At 41.7% G+C, this 17,990-nt stretch overlaps 1 protein-coding gene across 1 annotated transcript in view; it reads right to left on the bottom strand.

The window, feature by feature from the left end:
* Nucleotides 1-715: 715 nt before the first annotated feature.
* The window catches only part of ccdc88b (coiled-coil domain containing 88B), a 67,394-nt gene continuing 50,119 nt past the window's right edge, over nt 716-17,990 (bottom strand). The window contains exons 24-28 of the mRNA XM_030739597.1: nt 17,285-17,430; nt 9,525-9,632; nt 7,425-7,576; nt 1,204-1,530; nt 716-894 (exon numbers count right to left, since the gene is read on the bottom strand). Coding sequence (XP_030595457.1) covers nt 833-894; nt 1,204-1,530; nt 7,425-7,576; nt 9,525-9,632; nt 17,285-17,430 — 795 coding nt within the window. The 3' untranslated portion in view covers nt 716-832. The remainder of the gene's footprint in view (nt 895-1,203; nt 1,531-7,424; nt 7,577-9,524; nt 9,633-17,284; nt 17,431-17,990) is intronic.

The following is a 17,990-nucleotide window of genomic DNA, read 5'->3' on the forward strand; positions in this document are numbered from 1 at the left end:
CTCTGTTTCAGGACTGGATTAATACCAGGAATGCAACAGGTGCAGCTGCTTTCCTGAAGATGTCTGTTAGTGGTGGCTCTGATGCACTGACACCAGCCTCACTCCGCTCCTTGAGAAGCTTTCCGAAGTTCTTGAATCAACTTTTCTTGACAGTCCTCTCAACTATGCGGTCATCCCTATTGCTTATGGCTCTTTTCCTACCACACTTTTCCTTTCCAGTCAGCTTCAACACAGCACTCTGCAAACAATGAGCCTTTTCAGCACTGACCTTGTGGCTCACCCTCCTCGTGGAGGGTGTTAATGATCATCATCTAGACAACTGTCAAGTCAACAGTTTTCCCCATGATTGCGGTTGCATGTACTGAATTAGACAAAATTATATTTATACTTAAGTTTCTAAGATATTTCAGGAGTCTGGATTTCTAATTTTCATGTGCTATAAGCCGCAATCACCAAAATTTAAAAAAAAAAAAAAAAAGCCTTGAAATATTTTTCTTCATATGCTTTAAACATAGAATCTCTGAGAGTTTACCTTTTTGAATTCAGTGAAGAAAAAAAATTTTCACCATATTCTTATTTTTTTTTTTTTTTTTTTTTGTGCACTAGATATATAGTCAGGGTACAATCAGTTTTATTTGTAGAGTAAGTATGTATGAAAGGGGGTGTTAATTGCTTTACAAATGAGTAGGACTGCAACTTACTGATTGAAGTATTTATTCATGTATTCAAAAATACTAGGAGGATCTTGTATTTAAAATATTCAGACATTGAAGAAAAGTCATCAAAATGGTTTCCATGGAGCACATAACAAAAAAATTTGTTATTAATTCAGCTACGGGGACTCGACAGCTCTGTCTTGTGGTGTTGTGCTGTCATCACTTGAGTGCTGATTATCTGGAAGACAAAGGAAAGAAAAAAAACATTAGGTCTACCTTTGAGGGATTTTAGATGGTATGATGACTCTGTGAAGTTCACATTAATTCAGCTTGACATTTACCTTTTTACCCCAAAGATGTTTCTACAGTTGTGCTTGCAGCTCACTTGTTAACACAGAAAAACTTTGAAAACATCCGTCTGAACAAATAATCCCTCTGTTACTTATTTACACTTTTCCTTCTTAAGGGAAAAGCTGGCAAACTTGTCAGTGTGGATATTTTTAAACCATGAATACACATCTTCCTCATTGCATTGTCTCCCCCTCACCTTTTACTTCATCCTCCTCAGCACTCTCATGACTGGTCACCAAGGCGTCTGCTTCCTGAGATACACGTCTCTCTCCCTCCCATAGGATGGAATTGCTGCTCTGGCTGGACCGCTGCTGCCTTGTCTTGTGGTCGCCGGGACTAAAAGATTGTGAAACTCCAGAGCCTCCTCTGGCCAATCCCAACCCCCAGCCGTGACGGGATCCCAGCTTACGACGGCCCCCGGAGCCAGCGCGCGTAGCCGGTGCCCCGGGAAGAGAGACCTCCATTTCTGCCTGGGGTGGAGCTTTTCTCAAGGGAGAAGGAGAGACTGGAGCGCTGCGAGGGTCTGAAATAGTTTGAGATGAATTGAGAAATGGTTACTATGCAAATCTCAAACTGCACATTTTTACAGGTGTAAATTTATTATTAATCCTTCATTCAAAGATATGAGTTTAATTAATATACAGGAACCTCTGCATTTGTTTTCCCTTGTATTTAGTCCGATGAGACAATTTACAGCACAAAGAAAGAAGGTACAATTTTTTCCAGTGCAAAAGCAGTTTCAGGGACTCAGCACAAAGATGGGTGCGGGGAAAAAAAATCAGGGAACGATAACTGTGGCTCAGGTGGTAGACCTGGACAACCATTAATGGCGGTTTTATTCGTTTGATTCCTTCCCTCCTCATGTCTAAGTGTCCTTGAGCAACACATTAAGCCTCTAAAATCTGCGGCACTGCCAGCCATCAATCCACGAGTGTGTGACTGACAAGTGATGTGAAGCTCTTTGTTTTGATACAGCAGAAAAGCAGAGAAAAATCGTTTAACCCTTCATTTTAAATCCTCATTTAGCAATTATTAAGCCACTATATAAAATATGTAAACAATTAAATCTACAAGCGCTGTAACAAGCATTAATTTTGTAGCCACTTTTTGTGGCATATATGTAAAATATTCTATAAATTCTAAATGATTGAACCTTTTAATATTGTGTTTTTATTTTTAACGAATATTTTGTAATGTAAACCAGCCAATAAATGCATATCAGAAATTCAAGGGATCCTCTGTACACAAACCTGTAACCACTGGTTTATAGCATTAACAATAATAATAATATTATTAATTATGTATTATTTTCATTATAATAACATATAGATTCATAACAAAGTTGGGAATTATTGAGAAATATTATACATCAAACACTCAAATGTGTCCTTATACCTGCTTCCAGCTACATTATTGTCTATTCGAAATCATTTGTTATCTGTTTCTTTGTGTACTGCTAATAAAGACTTAGACATGCTGCAGAAAACTGCACATTTTCAGCACTAACAATAACAATGGAAAAGCATCATTTAAGACATTACACTGACAAAATGCCGCATCTGGTTTTGTTCAAACTGCATGCTGAGTGATAGTTATTTTCAATCGATTTTAGAGCCCACACGGTGGATGAGTTCAATTCCTTTTTCGTTATTTTCCCAGTTAAAATGGTCGTGTGTCTGAAATGACATATCTCTCTTTTCATATGGGTCTTGGGATTTGAAATGTTAGGCATGATGAGAACTATATTAAAAAATTATAATGAGCACATTCAAATATTTCCTAGAACTTTAAGTTTATTTAAAAGCAGAGGTTGAAGTGGGCTGGAGTGCATTCTGGCACGTTCGGTAAATTAGTAATTAAATCTGATAGACAGTTTAATACAAAATACTATAAAGCAAGTTCATTTTTCATGCTTCATCTAGCTGATGCCACAGAGGCAGTTAAATACCACCAGGTCCCGCCTGTGCACATTTTTTTTTTTTTTCATTTTTCTACCCATCTCGCGTCCCGCTGCAGATGGCAATAAAAGTGTTCGTCCCAGTACTACCTAGCACTTCTAAGAGAGAAGCAAGCATAAATAGACTACCTCTTTTCTTGAAGTGGCAGGTATTCAACATTTCAAAGAGCTCAACTAGTATAATCCAAAACACAAACTGATCCATGCAGTTTGGCACACAATGAGCCTGCTAGCTAGAATCAATGTATTTTCCAGGAAAAAGAAGCATTAGCTTCTTCTCTGAGACAGAGAAAGATGTAAGAAGGAGAGGAGAGGAGAGGAGAGGAGAGGAGAGGAGAGGAGAGGAGAGGAGAGGAGAGGAGAGGACGATGAGAGATTTTTCTTAAAGGTAAGGACTGTTCTTGCGAGTCCTCTTCTCATTTTGGCTGCTTCCTTTAGGGGTCACTACAGCAGATCATCTGCCTCCATCTCACCCCGTCATCTCACACCAACCCTCTCTGCATGTCCTCCTTCACTACATCCATGAACCTCCTCTGAGGTCTTCCTCTTTTTCTCCTACCTGGCAGCTCTGTACTCAACATGCAGCTCAAGTGACATTTGCACTGGAAATTTAAAGCTTAAATTTGTGTTGTATTTATTTAATCAGACACTCTGTGCATGATGTGTTGCACAAGTTACACAATTTGTTTTTAAACAAATTTAATGAAAACAATTCCAAGTTCAAACTGGACAGTAAATTCAGGCTAAACCAGGTAGTTTGCAGTACTGTGGTGCAGTTTACAGTGATTCACTTTATTGGATTGGTGCAGGGAAGACTGTGATGCCCATGGTCACTGCTACAAGCAGACAGATTACCTGAGAGAGACATGGCACTGGAATAATTATGAATTTAAGCTGATCTTCTTTAATAATATTGGTCAAATTTGACTTTTATGCTGTTTTGGGGTTGGAAAGCAGTCATAATGGCTGCTTTAAAATCTAATCTGCTTGATGTGCTTTGTAGGGGGGTGGGTGAGGACTCCGGGTGCCTAGGTAGCTGGTAGCCTCCTGAGACTGGAGTCCTGGGGCGACCTTCTGGTGATGTCTGTGTGCCTGTCCTGGTTGATGGTGGTGGGGGCTTGGATGGTGCTGCCTTCGGTCCTGGGGTGTGGGCGGGGTGCTTGGGGGGGTGGTGCCGGCCCTCGGTCGGTTGGCTGGTCTTCCCTGTATGGCTTGGGGGCTGGGGTCTGGGGCCCCGACACTGGGGCCGCGCCGGCTCCCGGTGGGTCCCCCCTGGCGCGGGGGGGGCCTCTGCTGTCCCGGCCGCGCCACCGGGTGGGGTGGGTTGGCCTGGCGTCGGGATGTCCGGTCTACGCTTTTGGGGCCCTGGGGTGCCTGCATTGCAGGGGGGTGGGGTGGGGGATGGGGCCACGGTGGGGTGGTTGGGGGGGACTGGGCACTGTATTTCCATGCCCAGGCGAGTATGTCCTGTCGCCTGTTTGTGTCTATTGTTGAGTGAATGGGCATCTAGGGGGAGCGGGCCGCCCTCTGCGGTGGGGGCGAGGGCGCCAACCTCGGGTGCTGCAGTGCTCCGGGATGCTGTCACCGCGGCCCCGGGCTCACCTCCCCCTGCCCTGTGCTGGGGTGTGGGAGGTCGGGGTGCCTATTGAGCCAGCGGACTGCTGGCTCTCTTCTTCCAGGATTCTTCCTGGTCATATGCCCCCCCCCCCCCCCTCCCCCTCCCCATACACAAACACACACACACACACACACAGAATACACATCACTCACAGATGTAGGATGGAGAGGCCACGTGGAGAGCTGCACCACCACTTGCCTCTCCGTTTTAATTGCACTTTAGTCATTATAACTCACAACACATACACACTTACAACCTGATACACATAGGACCTTTGGGGCAGGCATGTTACTCAGAGGTTGATGAGGTGGGGCCGCTGAGGTGGCCCCACTCGGATCCTCGTCACTGTCTGTCCCCAAATTTTATTTGCACTTTAGACATGGAGGGTTTTGGGGGGGCAGTGTGGGCAAGCACTGACGACCAACAGTTGGCGCTTGTGGCATAACTGTCCCCTCAATTTTAACTGCACCCTATACACCTCATTCACTCACAAACATTAACACATAGACCTACAAGTTGGGGAGGAGGAGGGGTGGATGGGTCATCTCACACCCCGATTTCTTACGTCTCGCCCAGGGTAGGGGTCGGGTGGTTCCTTGGGGACCGGGCTGGTGGCGTCCTGGGGTCGCTGTTGGCCCTGGGGTGGTTTCCACTTGCCCCGTCTTCAGAGGGTGGGTAGCTATGGATGAATGTGTGTCTTTGTGTATTTGTCACCGTCTCCGTGAGTATGGGTGGGTGAGTGAATGTGTATGTATGGCATATCTGTGTGTGGGTAAGTATGTATGGGCATGTATGAGTATCTGTGCATAAATGTATACACGGGTGTGTGGGTGTGTTTGTATGTATGGCTGGACCTGGGTCTGGGCCTTGTGCCTTGCCTCCTGGCCGCTCCTTGCTGGTTGCCTCCTCCCCCCTACCCCCCTGGGATGGGGGTGCCTCAGGGTTCCTGGGTGGGGCTGGATGTTCTGGCGTGGGTGCTGGCCTGCCCCCCTTGGGGGTGCGGTGCGGGGCTGCGTTGGCTTCTTCGGCGTGGGGGGGGGGCTCTGTGGAGGGTCGGGCGGTCCTTGGGTGCCGTGGGCCCGGGGGCCCTGCCGCCGGCCAGTGCAGGGGGCTGGCCGCTGGGGGGGGACTGGCTTCTCATCACCTTGGGTTCCCTGGAGCCCTTGCTCCTCGACTGGGGGGCTCCGTCTGAGACCACCCTCTCCCGTCTGCTGGGGTGGGTGTGCGGTTGTCTTTGGACTGAGTGGCCGGGGGTCTTCCTGGCTCTTGGTGGGCTGCTGGTGGCCTGGGTTTCCAGGGGCTTTCCATACCTGCCTCTAGCTTCTGATGGGTGGAGCTGCAGCGTTTTGCCCTCATTGGTAAGTACGTTCCATGACACAGACACAAACATGACACAGACACAAACGCCCACTCAATCACAACTCAACAAAATTGTTGGTGTGCGTAACATACTTTGTTAGTTTTGTTTTTCACACACAAATTTATTTTTGCAAGTATTGATAGTATTTTTTTTATGTTAAAGTGATGATCTATCTGATTAATAGACTTGTGCTCTTTCCCCTTTTTTTTTTTTTTTTTTTTTTTTTTTTTCTTCTCTCCTTTTTTTTGCTCCCTTTCTCTCTCCCTTTTTCTTTTCTTTATTTTCCTCTTCTTCAGCCTGTCAGCTCTGGCTGTTACATTGTATGGGAAAAAATAACTCAGATAAATAAAATAAAGGGTTAAAACATCAACAAGAAGAGCCTATTGAGAACCTATAGAGCTCATCTTGAAATAGCAAATATGTTTGGCACAACAACGCATTCAGATCACAGTTCTGCTTGCAAGATCTACCAGACATGACAGGCTTTAAAAAAAAAAAAAAAAAAAAAAAAATCTAATCTGCTTATACACTGTATAATGTAGTTGGCTAAATCCAAAAAGAGCAGTAAACTCCAGAGAAGCAGCAGCACACGTCAGCTGAGCCTGTACACCAAAAAATAAATTTACTAGAGCACACAGTAAGAATTATTATTTGACTTATTTCTGCTGCTCTGGTATACCGGAACCTAGGGATCCCCCACCTGCCAAATTCCACTTTAATCCCTGTTTGAAGGCATAAACAAATTAATAAAATGTTTTTCTAGATAATGTCATGCAATTTACTGAACAAAAACACTATGCCAACCTGTCATGTTAACCAGCCATGAATCAGTTAAATTTTTAATGGTAAATGTCACCCCAAACATATCAAACAGAAAGCAGTTTTGTGGGAAATGTCTTAGCTGGCTCTTCACTTCAGGGAAGTTTTTCTGCTTTCTCTGCTTGTTGTGAAGATGAGAGATCAAGTCTTTCTCTGGGATAAAGAGAGACTCGAGTTTAAGAAATCCAGGGGTTTACAGAAAACACGCTGCAAGGGAAATAAAATTAAATGAGAGACAATGTTGGTATGTCAAAAAGAGAGAAAACACATCAAGAATGCAGGTTGAGGATTAAATCCTGGCTTTGAAAATGTCTGCAGAGAGTTGTCTTTCTGACTCTCAGTCAGTAAATGCGTAAAAAGCGAATGAAGCCTCACGAATCTCTTTCCTTTCAACATGTGGTTAGCAGAGAAAGCCAGCCTCTGTGAGTCTTGGCACTCTATGGGGAGAGATCTAAGGAGAAGAGAGTGGTATCAATGCCGACCACACTTGGTAGTCATGAGATGATTTGTATGCATGCCTGCAGGCTCGCTTGATGGGCTGAGCATGTGAGCATATCTTTGTCAAAACCAGTCAGCTGCTGTTTGTGTGTTTGTCGTTGTGGGGCGGGAGGTGGGAGGTGGGGGGCAGTGAGCTGGGTTCTGTGGGTGTGTGTGCAATCTCACCAGGCTGAGGTGTGTGTGTGTCTGATGTAAATTCAGTGCTGTCGGCCAGGTTTTCCACGCTGCCCGCGGCAGTGAAGACGGCGCGTCCCTCTCTTCCTCCTCCCCGGGGTTTGATTAGCTTCTTCATCCTGTCTGCAATCCAGTTAGATTTCCTATGAGGACACAGCGGACAGGGACCATTTACAAAGACAGATGAGCTATGGGAGTGTGTGTGTCTGCATGCAGTGCACACCCTGATTTTCCAGAAACAATGGGAGGAAGCCAAGTGTCACTGGTTTCATCTTGTCCGCAAAATGCTTTTTGTGCCACGCAGCATTTATATGCCAGGATTTCATTTGTAGAAGGGACATTTGGAAATGCTACAATTAAAATGTCATGAACATGAAAGGTGTATCAATAAAGTTACAGTAAGAAAATGGTCAGCTGTCAAAATATCTGGACTCCTCCTCCTGCTAATAATGCACACCAGCAGAATTTTATATTTTCAGGGTTCAAAATCATTCAACATAATATGGTAACAACAGTGCATCTACAACAGTGGCTCACCAGCCACTTCATTAGGTACACCTTGCTAGTATCAGGTTGGACCCCCTTTTTGCCTTCAGAGCTGACTTGACTTCATCACAGATTCAACAAGGTGTTGGAAACATTCTTCACAGATTTTGGTCCATATTGACATGTTAGGATCACACAGCGGTTGCAGATTTGTCAGCTGCACATCCATGGTGTGACTCTCCTGTTCCACCACATCCCAAAGGTGCTCTATTAGACTGAGATCTGGTGACTGTGGAGGCCATTTGAATTTCATGAAACCAGTCTGAGATGATTTGAGCTTTGTGGCATGGTGTGTTATCAGCCATCAGAAGATGGGTACACTGTGGTCATAAAGGGATTTACATAGTCAGCAACAATATTTATGTAGACTGTGGTGCTTAGACGGTCCTCAGGTGGCATTAAAGTGCCCAAAGTGTGCCAAGAAAATATCTCTCACACCATTACGCCACCACTACCAGCCTGAACTGTTGATACAAGGCAGGATGGAGCAATGCCTTCATGTTGTTTACACCAAATTCTGACCCTATCATCCAAATGTCATAGCAGAAATGGAGACTCATCAGACCAGGCAATGTTTTTCCAGTCTTCTGCTGTCCACCATTCGTGAGCCGGTGTGATTCGCAGCCTCAGTTTCCTGTCCTCAGTTGACAGGAGTGGCACCCAGTGTGGTCTTTTGATGCTACTTCAAGGTTCAGCGTGTTGTGCATAGTGAGTTATTGTTGCCTTCCCATCAGCTTGAAATAGTCTGGCCATTCTCCTCTGACCTCTGACGTCAACAAGGCATTTTCAGCCAGAGAACTGCCGCTCACTGGATAGTTTCTATTTTCAGACCATCCTCTGTAAACCCTAGAGATGGTTGTGTGGTGAAAATCCCAGGAGATCAGCAGTTTCTGAAATACTCAGACCAGCCTGTCTGGCACCAACAACCATGCCACATTTAAAGTCACTTAAATCAATTTTTTTCCCCATTCTGATGCTCGGTTTGAACTTCAGCAGGCTGTTTAGACCATGTCTACATGATTAAATGCATTGGGTTTCTGCCATGTGATTGGCTGATAAAATATTTTATGAATTGCATTATCTGAGCTACGGTCATTTTAACTTTGTACTCCGTGTCTCTGTGTAGATATCAAGGCAAAAAAGGAGTCATAAAAAAATCAAAATGTGACTTAAGTTTAGTCCCTTTTTCAGGGAATAGAAGAAAATTTAAAGTCAGTGTTTACTCTCCTTTAACTCTGTTTTTTGTCTCCACTAACTCCTGAGGGATATCTCAGGCTCTTTAGCTACAACTTTCTCTGCTATGTTCACTGGCTAATCACTAACTGTACCTGTCTTGTAGTGTCTGATGGGACTTAGGAGCTTTTTTGTTGTCTGAATTGGAGCCCTACCACATCAAGTATCATTATTTGAAAAGTTTTGATACACGTGCAACACGTTTAACTGCTTTTCTATATGAAATGTGTCTTAAAAAGACACAGGTGTAAGGTGTAATTAACAAATACATTAGCAGCTTGGTGTATTGTATAGGTAAACATAGTTATATACTTGGCCTTGCTGGAAGGGGATGGCATGCTGGGCTCGAGGACTCTGTACTGATCCATAATCTTCTCCACCAACTTCTGCTTCTCCCGTCGGAGCTCGCTCAGCTTCTCCCTGAAGGAAAACACGTGAAGCATCAAGACAAAGCAGCACAGAGGAGGAGAGAGGAAAATTTACACATCTTCATGCATGCATTATCAGTGGAAATAATAGGATTATTCTGGTAGTGTGTATGTAACGTGGCTGACGGTGTGTGTTTTAACCAACACCTAAAATCCTCTAGTGAATAATGGAGACTTCTGGAGCTGGTTTATCTTTTAACAAGCAGATTAGATAAGAGACTGTGGATGTTACTGTGCACAAATATGAATCTGGGCATTGCTGAAAAGCAGCTTGTATTCTCAAAAGAGTCTCTAAAGCAGGAGTAATAGATGGAAACATTTAGTCCAGCATCAAGGCATCAGGACATTTTTAGCCTCCCAATCTGTTGATGGCTATTCAATCATTCCTTTAGCCCAACACTTTTTTTCCAGACAGAAATATTTCAACAGCTATTACACAGATTGTCATTCAGTTACAAAAGAATTGACTGCTGTGAGCTGTAAGAAAGCTACATTGATTTAAGGCAAATCATGGAAAGCTTTATGAGTATACACTTCATTTGTTTACCTAATTAATAGTTGTGCCAGTATGGCTCTATCTATTCTTTCCTTCTTCCAACCCCCCCCCCCCCCCCCCCCCCCCACACACACACACACACACACACATTCCCCAATATTTGTATTACTGTTAAGATCGAGACTCTTGAAGGAGGACTCAATTAATTTTATGAAAGCTTTTGAGGCCTCTTCCCGTGTTTGCTCACTCGATTCATAACATTTCCCCCTGCATTAGTTTTGAAGGGAGAAGAGTACATCATCTCACTACAGCACATATTTTGCACAACCTTTCAAAGCCCAAATTAAACAGAAGAGTCCAACCAGACTGGTGAGCAGAAAACAAATAAATCAGTGAAGTGTACTGAGTGTTAAAATCCACTGCTCAGTAGTATGCATCAACATTTTTTTTCATCTGAACAAGTCTGGACTTTTTATATTTGGTGCACCTTTCGTTTCAGCCACGTTGATTTCCGCATGGACTAATATACAATCAGAGTTTTTAAAAATATGGGACCCATAGAATCATTTGAAGATCCACCCATATTTTATTCACAATAGAACACAGAAATCATATGTTTAAATTAAGACATTTCACTATTTCATTTTACTATTTCATGGAAAATACTGGCTCATTATAAATTTGATGGCAGTAATATGTCTCAAAAAGATTGGAACAAGGGTGATAAAAGGCTGGACGTGTAAGTTGTACTAAAAAAAACGGCATTTTGCAACTAATTAGGTTAATTGGCAACTAGTCAGTAACATGATTGGATCAAAAAAGAGGCAGAGCTCCTCAGAAGTAAAGATGGGCAGAGGTTCACCAATCTGCAAAAAACTGCATCTACAAATTGTGGAACACTTTCAGAATAATGTTCCTCAACATAAAATTGTGTTTCTGTTGTAGAAATCACTGCATGGGCTCAGCAGCACTTCCAGAAATCACTGCCTGTGAACACATCATGCCATCTACAAATGGAGGTTAAACTCCATCATGCAAAGAAGAAGCCATATGTGAACAATTCTCTGGGCCAAAGCACATTTAAAATGGACTGAGGCAAAGTACAAAGCTGTTCTGTAGTGAGATGAATCAAAATTTGAAATTATTAAAAAAAAAACTGAAGTAGAAGAATCTGGGCGATGAACTGGTCTGCCTGCAGGCCTGAACTCTCATCAACTGAAAGCATCATGGAATGAAAAACACAACAAAGAAGACTCAGGACTGTTGAACAGCTAGAATCCTCCATCAGACATGAATGGGACGACATTTCTCTCCCAAAGGTCCAGCAGCTGCTCTCCTCAGTTACCAGATGTTTATGGACTGCTGTTAAAAGAGTGGATGTGCCACAGTGGTAAACATGGCCCCGTCCCAACTTTTTTTGAGACGTGTTGCTGTCATCAAATTCAAAATGACCTTATTTTTTTTCTTAAAATAGCACATTTTCTCAGTTTAGACATTTGACATTTTTTCTGTGTTCTACTGTGAATCAAATATGGGCTTATGAGATTTGCAAACCACTGCATTCTGTTTTTATTTACATTTTACAGAACATCCGAACCAAAGAACCTTGCAACTTTTAGTTCTTTTTCTTCATTTAGAACCATTACTCTGAAAAAAATTAAATCCAAAAAAAAATATTTAAAAAAGAACATATTTTCTATTAAAATTCCATTTGCAATGTTGTCATAACGGTTAAAGTCAGATTTGATCAAGGCTAAAGTCAAACGTTTGTAATAAAAAAAAACCTCGGCAAGGTCTGAAGGCCACCTCTGCTTTTCCAGAGTAATGCCACTTAAGTCTATAACAAAATAACGAAATTGCTGCGGTCACCACTCAGGTCATACCTGGTGAGTGATGTTTTTTTAAACTGACAGGGTGAACATTCACTAGCAAACAGCTGCTTTTAACAACACAAACATCCATTCAGACTCATATTTCTGGCAACTTGATGAATATAAATCCCATATTTCTTCTCTCTTCTCTCTTTTATCTCTGTTTTGCTCTCTAACTTCTGAGGGGAATATCCTTCAGCAGCTTTTCAGCAGCTAAACACGCCTGTCAAGACAGCTATCTCAGTTGTTTTTATCTTGTGCACTCTGCCTCAGTCCCAAGCCTTTTCTCATTTCCCCCAGGCCCATGCATTTCGGAAGAACTTTCCAGACCTGCCATTCTCCATCTACCAGATACCCACAAACTTTCCCACTGGTCAAATTCACCTGACTCCTACATCCACCTGCTCCTGGGTCACTACTAGGATATCTATAGTATACCAATCCATTTCCACATTTTTCATGCCCTGTCCACTGGTTTTCTGTTTGTTTGTTTTTTGCATCATAACCACCTGAAATGGATCCTGTTCCCATGCCCCTCACGATCTTTTCTCAGCTGCACATTTTCAGATCTGCTGCCAGGTGATAACTTGACTTTTTGCATTGCCTTTGTTTACTTGTCTGGTCTGTTTTCCTGCTGCTAAATTGTAAGAAACAACCAATTTCAGTAAAATCCTGGTTACATACCACACAGCTGGGTTTTTTGTTTTTGTTTTTTAGAAAACACCTGCCTCCTGGTGATTTTGCCAAAAACCAAAACAATAAAGGAAAAAGATGCTAAAACAGTGTATAGAGCCAAGAGGATGTCTGGCAACTCTGTTTGTCACTACAAACTATTTATTGTTTCTTACCAAAACACATTTTATGAGTAAATAAATGTCTGACAAAACATTTTAGTGATAATAGAATAAGATTGCCATTTCAATCTGCAGTAAATTTATATATTTCTTTTTTAAAGTCTCTTTTGTATCACAGGAAGTTGGTAAAAAAGCTTTTATGTTTCAATCTCCCTCTGAATGGAATAAGCCATCTTTAAATATCTGCTCCTTGTCATCTTTTCACTTTTTCTAAAAGCCTTACAGCCATATCACTGCTTATTCTTTCATTGTACTCTTCCTAATTCCATCATTTACTGAGTCAGCCACTCAATTTGTTTTTTAGAAGTTTGCAGTTTGCTTTGTTACTTTTATTTGTATATATGCTTTGTTGGTACTGTTGGTACATATTATGTTATGTATTGTTCCATTACTACTTGTTGTTATCCACATATAAAACATTTATCTAATATCTGGCAATATTTCTCCATTCTGGGATGCTCCTGGCCTTACACAGTTAGGTTCACACCTTTTTGTACAGTGACACTTTTTTTTTTATACTGTACACAACAGTGGATTTTAAATCAAACAACATGTCATTGAAGTCCAGACAGTCTCCATTGTTATTACATGACAAAAGATCTAAAGATGATTTCAAGTGAGCTTGCATTTGGTCTCTTTTCACTGGAACTCTCAATATGAGGGTCAAAGGGATGGCTAAGCAAGTGGGGAAGGCCATCATTCATCAGAGATCAAAAAACAAAATAAACCAATCAGAGAGATCACAAAACCTTTAAAAGTTGCCAGATCAACAATCTGTTGTATTCTTAAAATGAAGGACTGCACTCACCAGCTCAGCAACCCCAAAAGGCCTGAACGACCACAGAAGAAGAAGAAGAAGAAGAACTAAAGTAGATGGTGACAGAAAACATCTAAAAGAGCCTGCACAGCTCTAAAAAATATCTTTGGACAGATTAACCTGTAGCAGAATGATGGGAAGAAAAAAAGTAAGGAGAAGGAGAGAAACAGCTCATGATCTGAAGCCACATTGTCTGTCAAACATGGTGGAGACAGCTTTAAGGCACTGGCATGCGTATGGCTGCCAATGGAACCAGGTCACTACTGTTTACTGATGTGACAGCTGATCGAAGCAGCAGGATGAATTCTGAAGTGTGCAGGCCTAGGCTCTCTGCTCAGAGTCAACCAAATACTGCAAAGTTGATCAAACAATGCAAATGACAGTGCAAATGACCCAAAGAATACATTAATATAAAAGCAACCCAAGAGTTTCTCAAGGCACAGAAATGGGAAATGCTTCAATGGCCAAGTCAGTCACCTGATCTCAGCCCAGCAGAGCATGCTTTTCAGTTATTAAATATAAAATGGAAAGCAGCAACTGACGGTGGCTGCAGTGAAGGCCTAAGAGAGCATCTCAAGGGAGGAAACGCAGTATTTGGTGATGTCCATGGGTTCAGTCATTGATTGCAAAGGATTTCATCCAAGTATTGAAAACAGTACTTATATTTAAAATGTTAGTTTGTATCATGGCTGGCTGTGTGGGTAGCAGGATTAGACCACAGGATGCAGACTCCGCAACATAGAACTGAACTTAAAGGTGGTTGATTAAGGAGATGACAAGAAATACTGAACACAGATAACAGGGCTGGACAGGTGCCAGAACTAAATACAAAAACCCTCAGGCAGGGTGACACACAGCAGGGAATCATAGAAGACAATGCAACAAGGAACAGACACAGACTGAGGACTTAAATACACACATAAGGTAATTGGGGAACAGGCAACAAGCGAGGGGCACAGCTGAACGTAATCAACAAATGGGACAAGTGGAAGCAAAACTAAACACAAAGCTCAAGGAACTATCAAAGTAAAACAGGAAACACACAGACACGGAGACCAAGACGCAAACTAGCCACAACGCTGGGAATAAAACTCAATACAAAAACACAGGAGGCTGGGGACATGACAAAAGGACAAAACAGATACAGGAACACAGATGCAGGGGAGACTGGAAAAAGGGGAACTCTGAGAATCAAAATGTAAACAATAGCGACTAACAAGACAGGAACTAAGATGAAAAACAAACTAGGACTATAACTCAGTGAAAACAAAATCTAAACACAAAACGCTGGGCACACAGCCCAGAACCATGACAGTTTGTGGGCTGTGTATAAAAATAGCTGTAATTCCTAAACAGCTAATGCCTTCTTTTTTTGTTAAACCCTCTGAATGAATGCTGAAAGGTCAATGTCATATTGATTTCTTGATTTAAAATAAACTGCAATGGTGTGCAGAGGTAAAATTACAAAAAATGTAACAAGGTCCAAAAAGTTGGGGACTTAACTGCATATGCATACATAAAAACAGCAACAAGACCTCAGCACACAACAGAGGAGGCATCACTGACAACAGCTACGTAAAGGTGGTTTGCACATCTGCAACTGTAGGAAGGCTAAAGCAGCTTAAAGAAATTTGCCAATTAGAAGCATATATGGGTACTGCCTGATCCATCACCTGATGTGGGCTGGAGATCAGCAATTATCAGCTGGTCTCCTGGGACCGTGGGCTTTGTGGCCTGAGTAAACTAATGCTACGCTAAAATATGAGATTTTTTTTGGGGGGGGGGGGGGGGGGGGGGGGGGGGGGGGATATACGACAGCCACTGCTTTTATTGCCATATACTGAAACGTTGCAGACAATTTAAAGCATTACTGCCACAAACTTTGGGTCAGTAAAAAAGCATGGAACTATCACCAAAAATGCATTGCATACCATATTTTTATGTGCTGCTATGGTTGTGAAAGTGATACTTTATTTTTAAAAAAACACACACATAAAACAAAACATTCTCAGCAAAAAACTACTTACAGACTCTGCCCTGTGCCTTTTAGACGTTAGTGAGCTCACTGTTTGGGGATTTTTAGGCTTTATTGAAATAGAAAAGCTGAGAAAGAGAACAGGGGGAAGTCACACAGCAAATGGCCTCAGGGAGGATTCAAACCCAGGCCTCTGAGACAGCCTTAGAGCACAGGGTTGCCTCCTCAACCTGGTGAGCTTCCCCAGCGCCTCAGTGCTCTTACTGTTAATTTCAATTGCTTTGAAAGGTGGTTACAACAATTTCTGTTTCTTCCGAAGACTGACTGGAGTGATATACATGCATAAACTCCCACACTTCCTAAACCCAAAGCCCTTCTTCAATCTTGTATACACTGAAATCTGGTTTATCCTGTTATTAGGTTGTAATTTGTTATCATTAATTTAGTGTGAGTTATTTCTGCTTCATGAAAACTGTGCTGATTTTGGATGAAAAAAAAAATGTTAATTAATTTCTGTGAGTCTGAACAATGCGTGGCTTTTTAACATTCACTTGTCACAGATGTTCTTAGATGCTACAGACCTTGCGTGCCAGGGTGCTGAACTCAAATATGCTGTGAAATGGTAACAATGAAATCCGTGCCTGTAATTAGCTTAAAAACTAGAAAAAAAAATGATCTTTTCACATACACAAAGTCTGAAATGAAAGGCACAAAAAGATGTCATTTGTAAGAACTTTGGTTCATTAGACTTAAAGAGTGAAGCCAACTCTGCATGCTCACTATTAGTTCAGGATTATTCTCAAACTAGTCTATTAGTCATTCAAAAGGAAGACTACAGAGTGCTACTGGACTGTGAAATTGTTGTCTTGCAGTCTCAAACCTTTACAGAAGTGCTTTTATATACTTGATTTGAATGCAGACTCTGTTACAGCCTACAAACTTAAACAATAGCAGTAAACAAAATGTATTCACTGCAATTCACAGATTGGTATAAAGTTTAAAACTTCTTCAGTCCACTACTGTTTGTATGGTTAGAACATAAAGCACAAAAAAAGTCTGGTTTGTCTGGGAATGTTTTATATACAGTTCATCACAACTTTAAAAGTCTTATATCCTAAAAATCCACTTCTATGAGTCTTTTCATCTAAACTGATTTTATCGAGTGCTCTCTTTATTTTTGCAAGCAGTATATAAGCTTTTTTTTTTTTTTTTTTTTTTTAAATCAAATTAAAGAGCCCAGTTGAAGACATATTGATGTTACTCTCATTTGTCCCCAGAATGTTTACTTCAAGGTTCAGCCTAAAATACCGCACAGATCACTTCTGTGGTACCACGGCTGTATACCTGACATGAATGAAATCCTCTGTGGTTTCTAACTTTCTCTCCGAGCAGGAAATTTGCTTTTAAATACAGTCAAATTCTATAACCATATGTGAATGTAGAGATTTTGTGACAACAGAAGTTCAGGTACAAAGCTCAAGTGTGTCAGTGGTTTTCCCTCATAGTTTACAGGCTGCGTTAAACCCAATATTTTTTTTTTCAATTCACCTGCATTTCTGTTAGCTGTTATATATAGCTGTTATATATTATAAATAACATATATATATATATATATATGCGTGAGTACTTACTGGTATTCCCTCTGCTGTGAATAATGCTGGTCACGGCGCTCCAGGCTCTGTTCCAGTAAGGCACGGTTCTCCCTCAGAAGACTCTGGTTCTGCTCTGCTAAGTGTCGATTCTCTTCTTCCATGTTCCCCTTCAGCTGGGTCAACAACTGCGCACAAAACCATAAATGTGATCAAGAATAAACAGCTTAACAACATCAGAATATCCTATTTGTTCTGCAAAAGTGAGCTTGCTTAATGATATAAACTGTGGGAGATTTTTCCAAGCAGAGGCATGAATCAGAGAAAAAAAGACCTGCAGAGAAAAAGGTATGGATAGTGTTTTGTCATACAGTTCATAAATACAGTGAAACTACCAAAATGTACGTAACTAGATCATAAAAAACAAAACACATTTTCATAGTTTATCATTTTAATGCATGTGTAATATTCCTATAATGTCTCTGCCAGGACTTCTGTGGTAAGGTCTGATAGCTCACAATGAATGAAAGTACTCCTACAAACTGCTCATTAACCAAAACAAAGGTCTATCATACAAATGCAACTCTCAGCTTTGTAATTCATAATTAATAACCTTGCTATCATGCCAGATTCTTTCCACATAAGTCTTCCAGTTGTAGTTGTTGTTGCAGCCGCCAAATCTGAACAGAGCCGGCAGAATAATCACAAAACATGATCCCACTCCCTTTGGTGCCAAGGTGAGTGCACA

Source organism: Archocentrus centrarchus, chromosome 10 (genome assembly GCF_007364275.1).
Source record: "Archocentrus centrarchus isolate MPI-CPG fArcCen1 chromosome 10, fArcCen1, whole genome shotgun sequence".
In the NCBI taxonomy this organism is placed as follows: domain Eukaryota; kingdom Metazoa; phylum Chordata; class Actinopteri; order Cichliformes; family Cichlidae; genus Archocentrus; species Archocentrus centrarchus.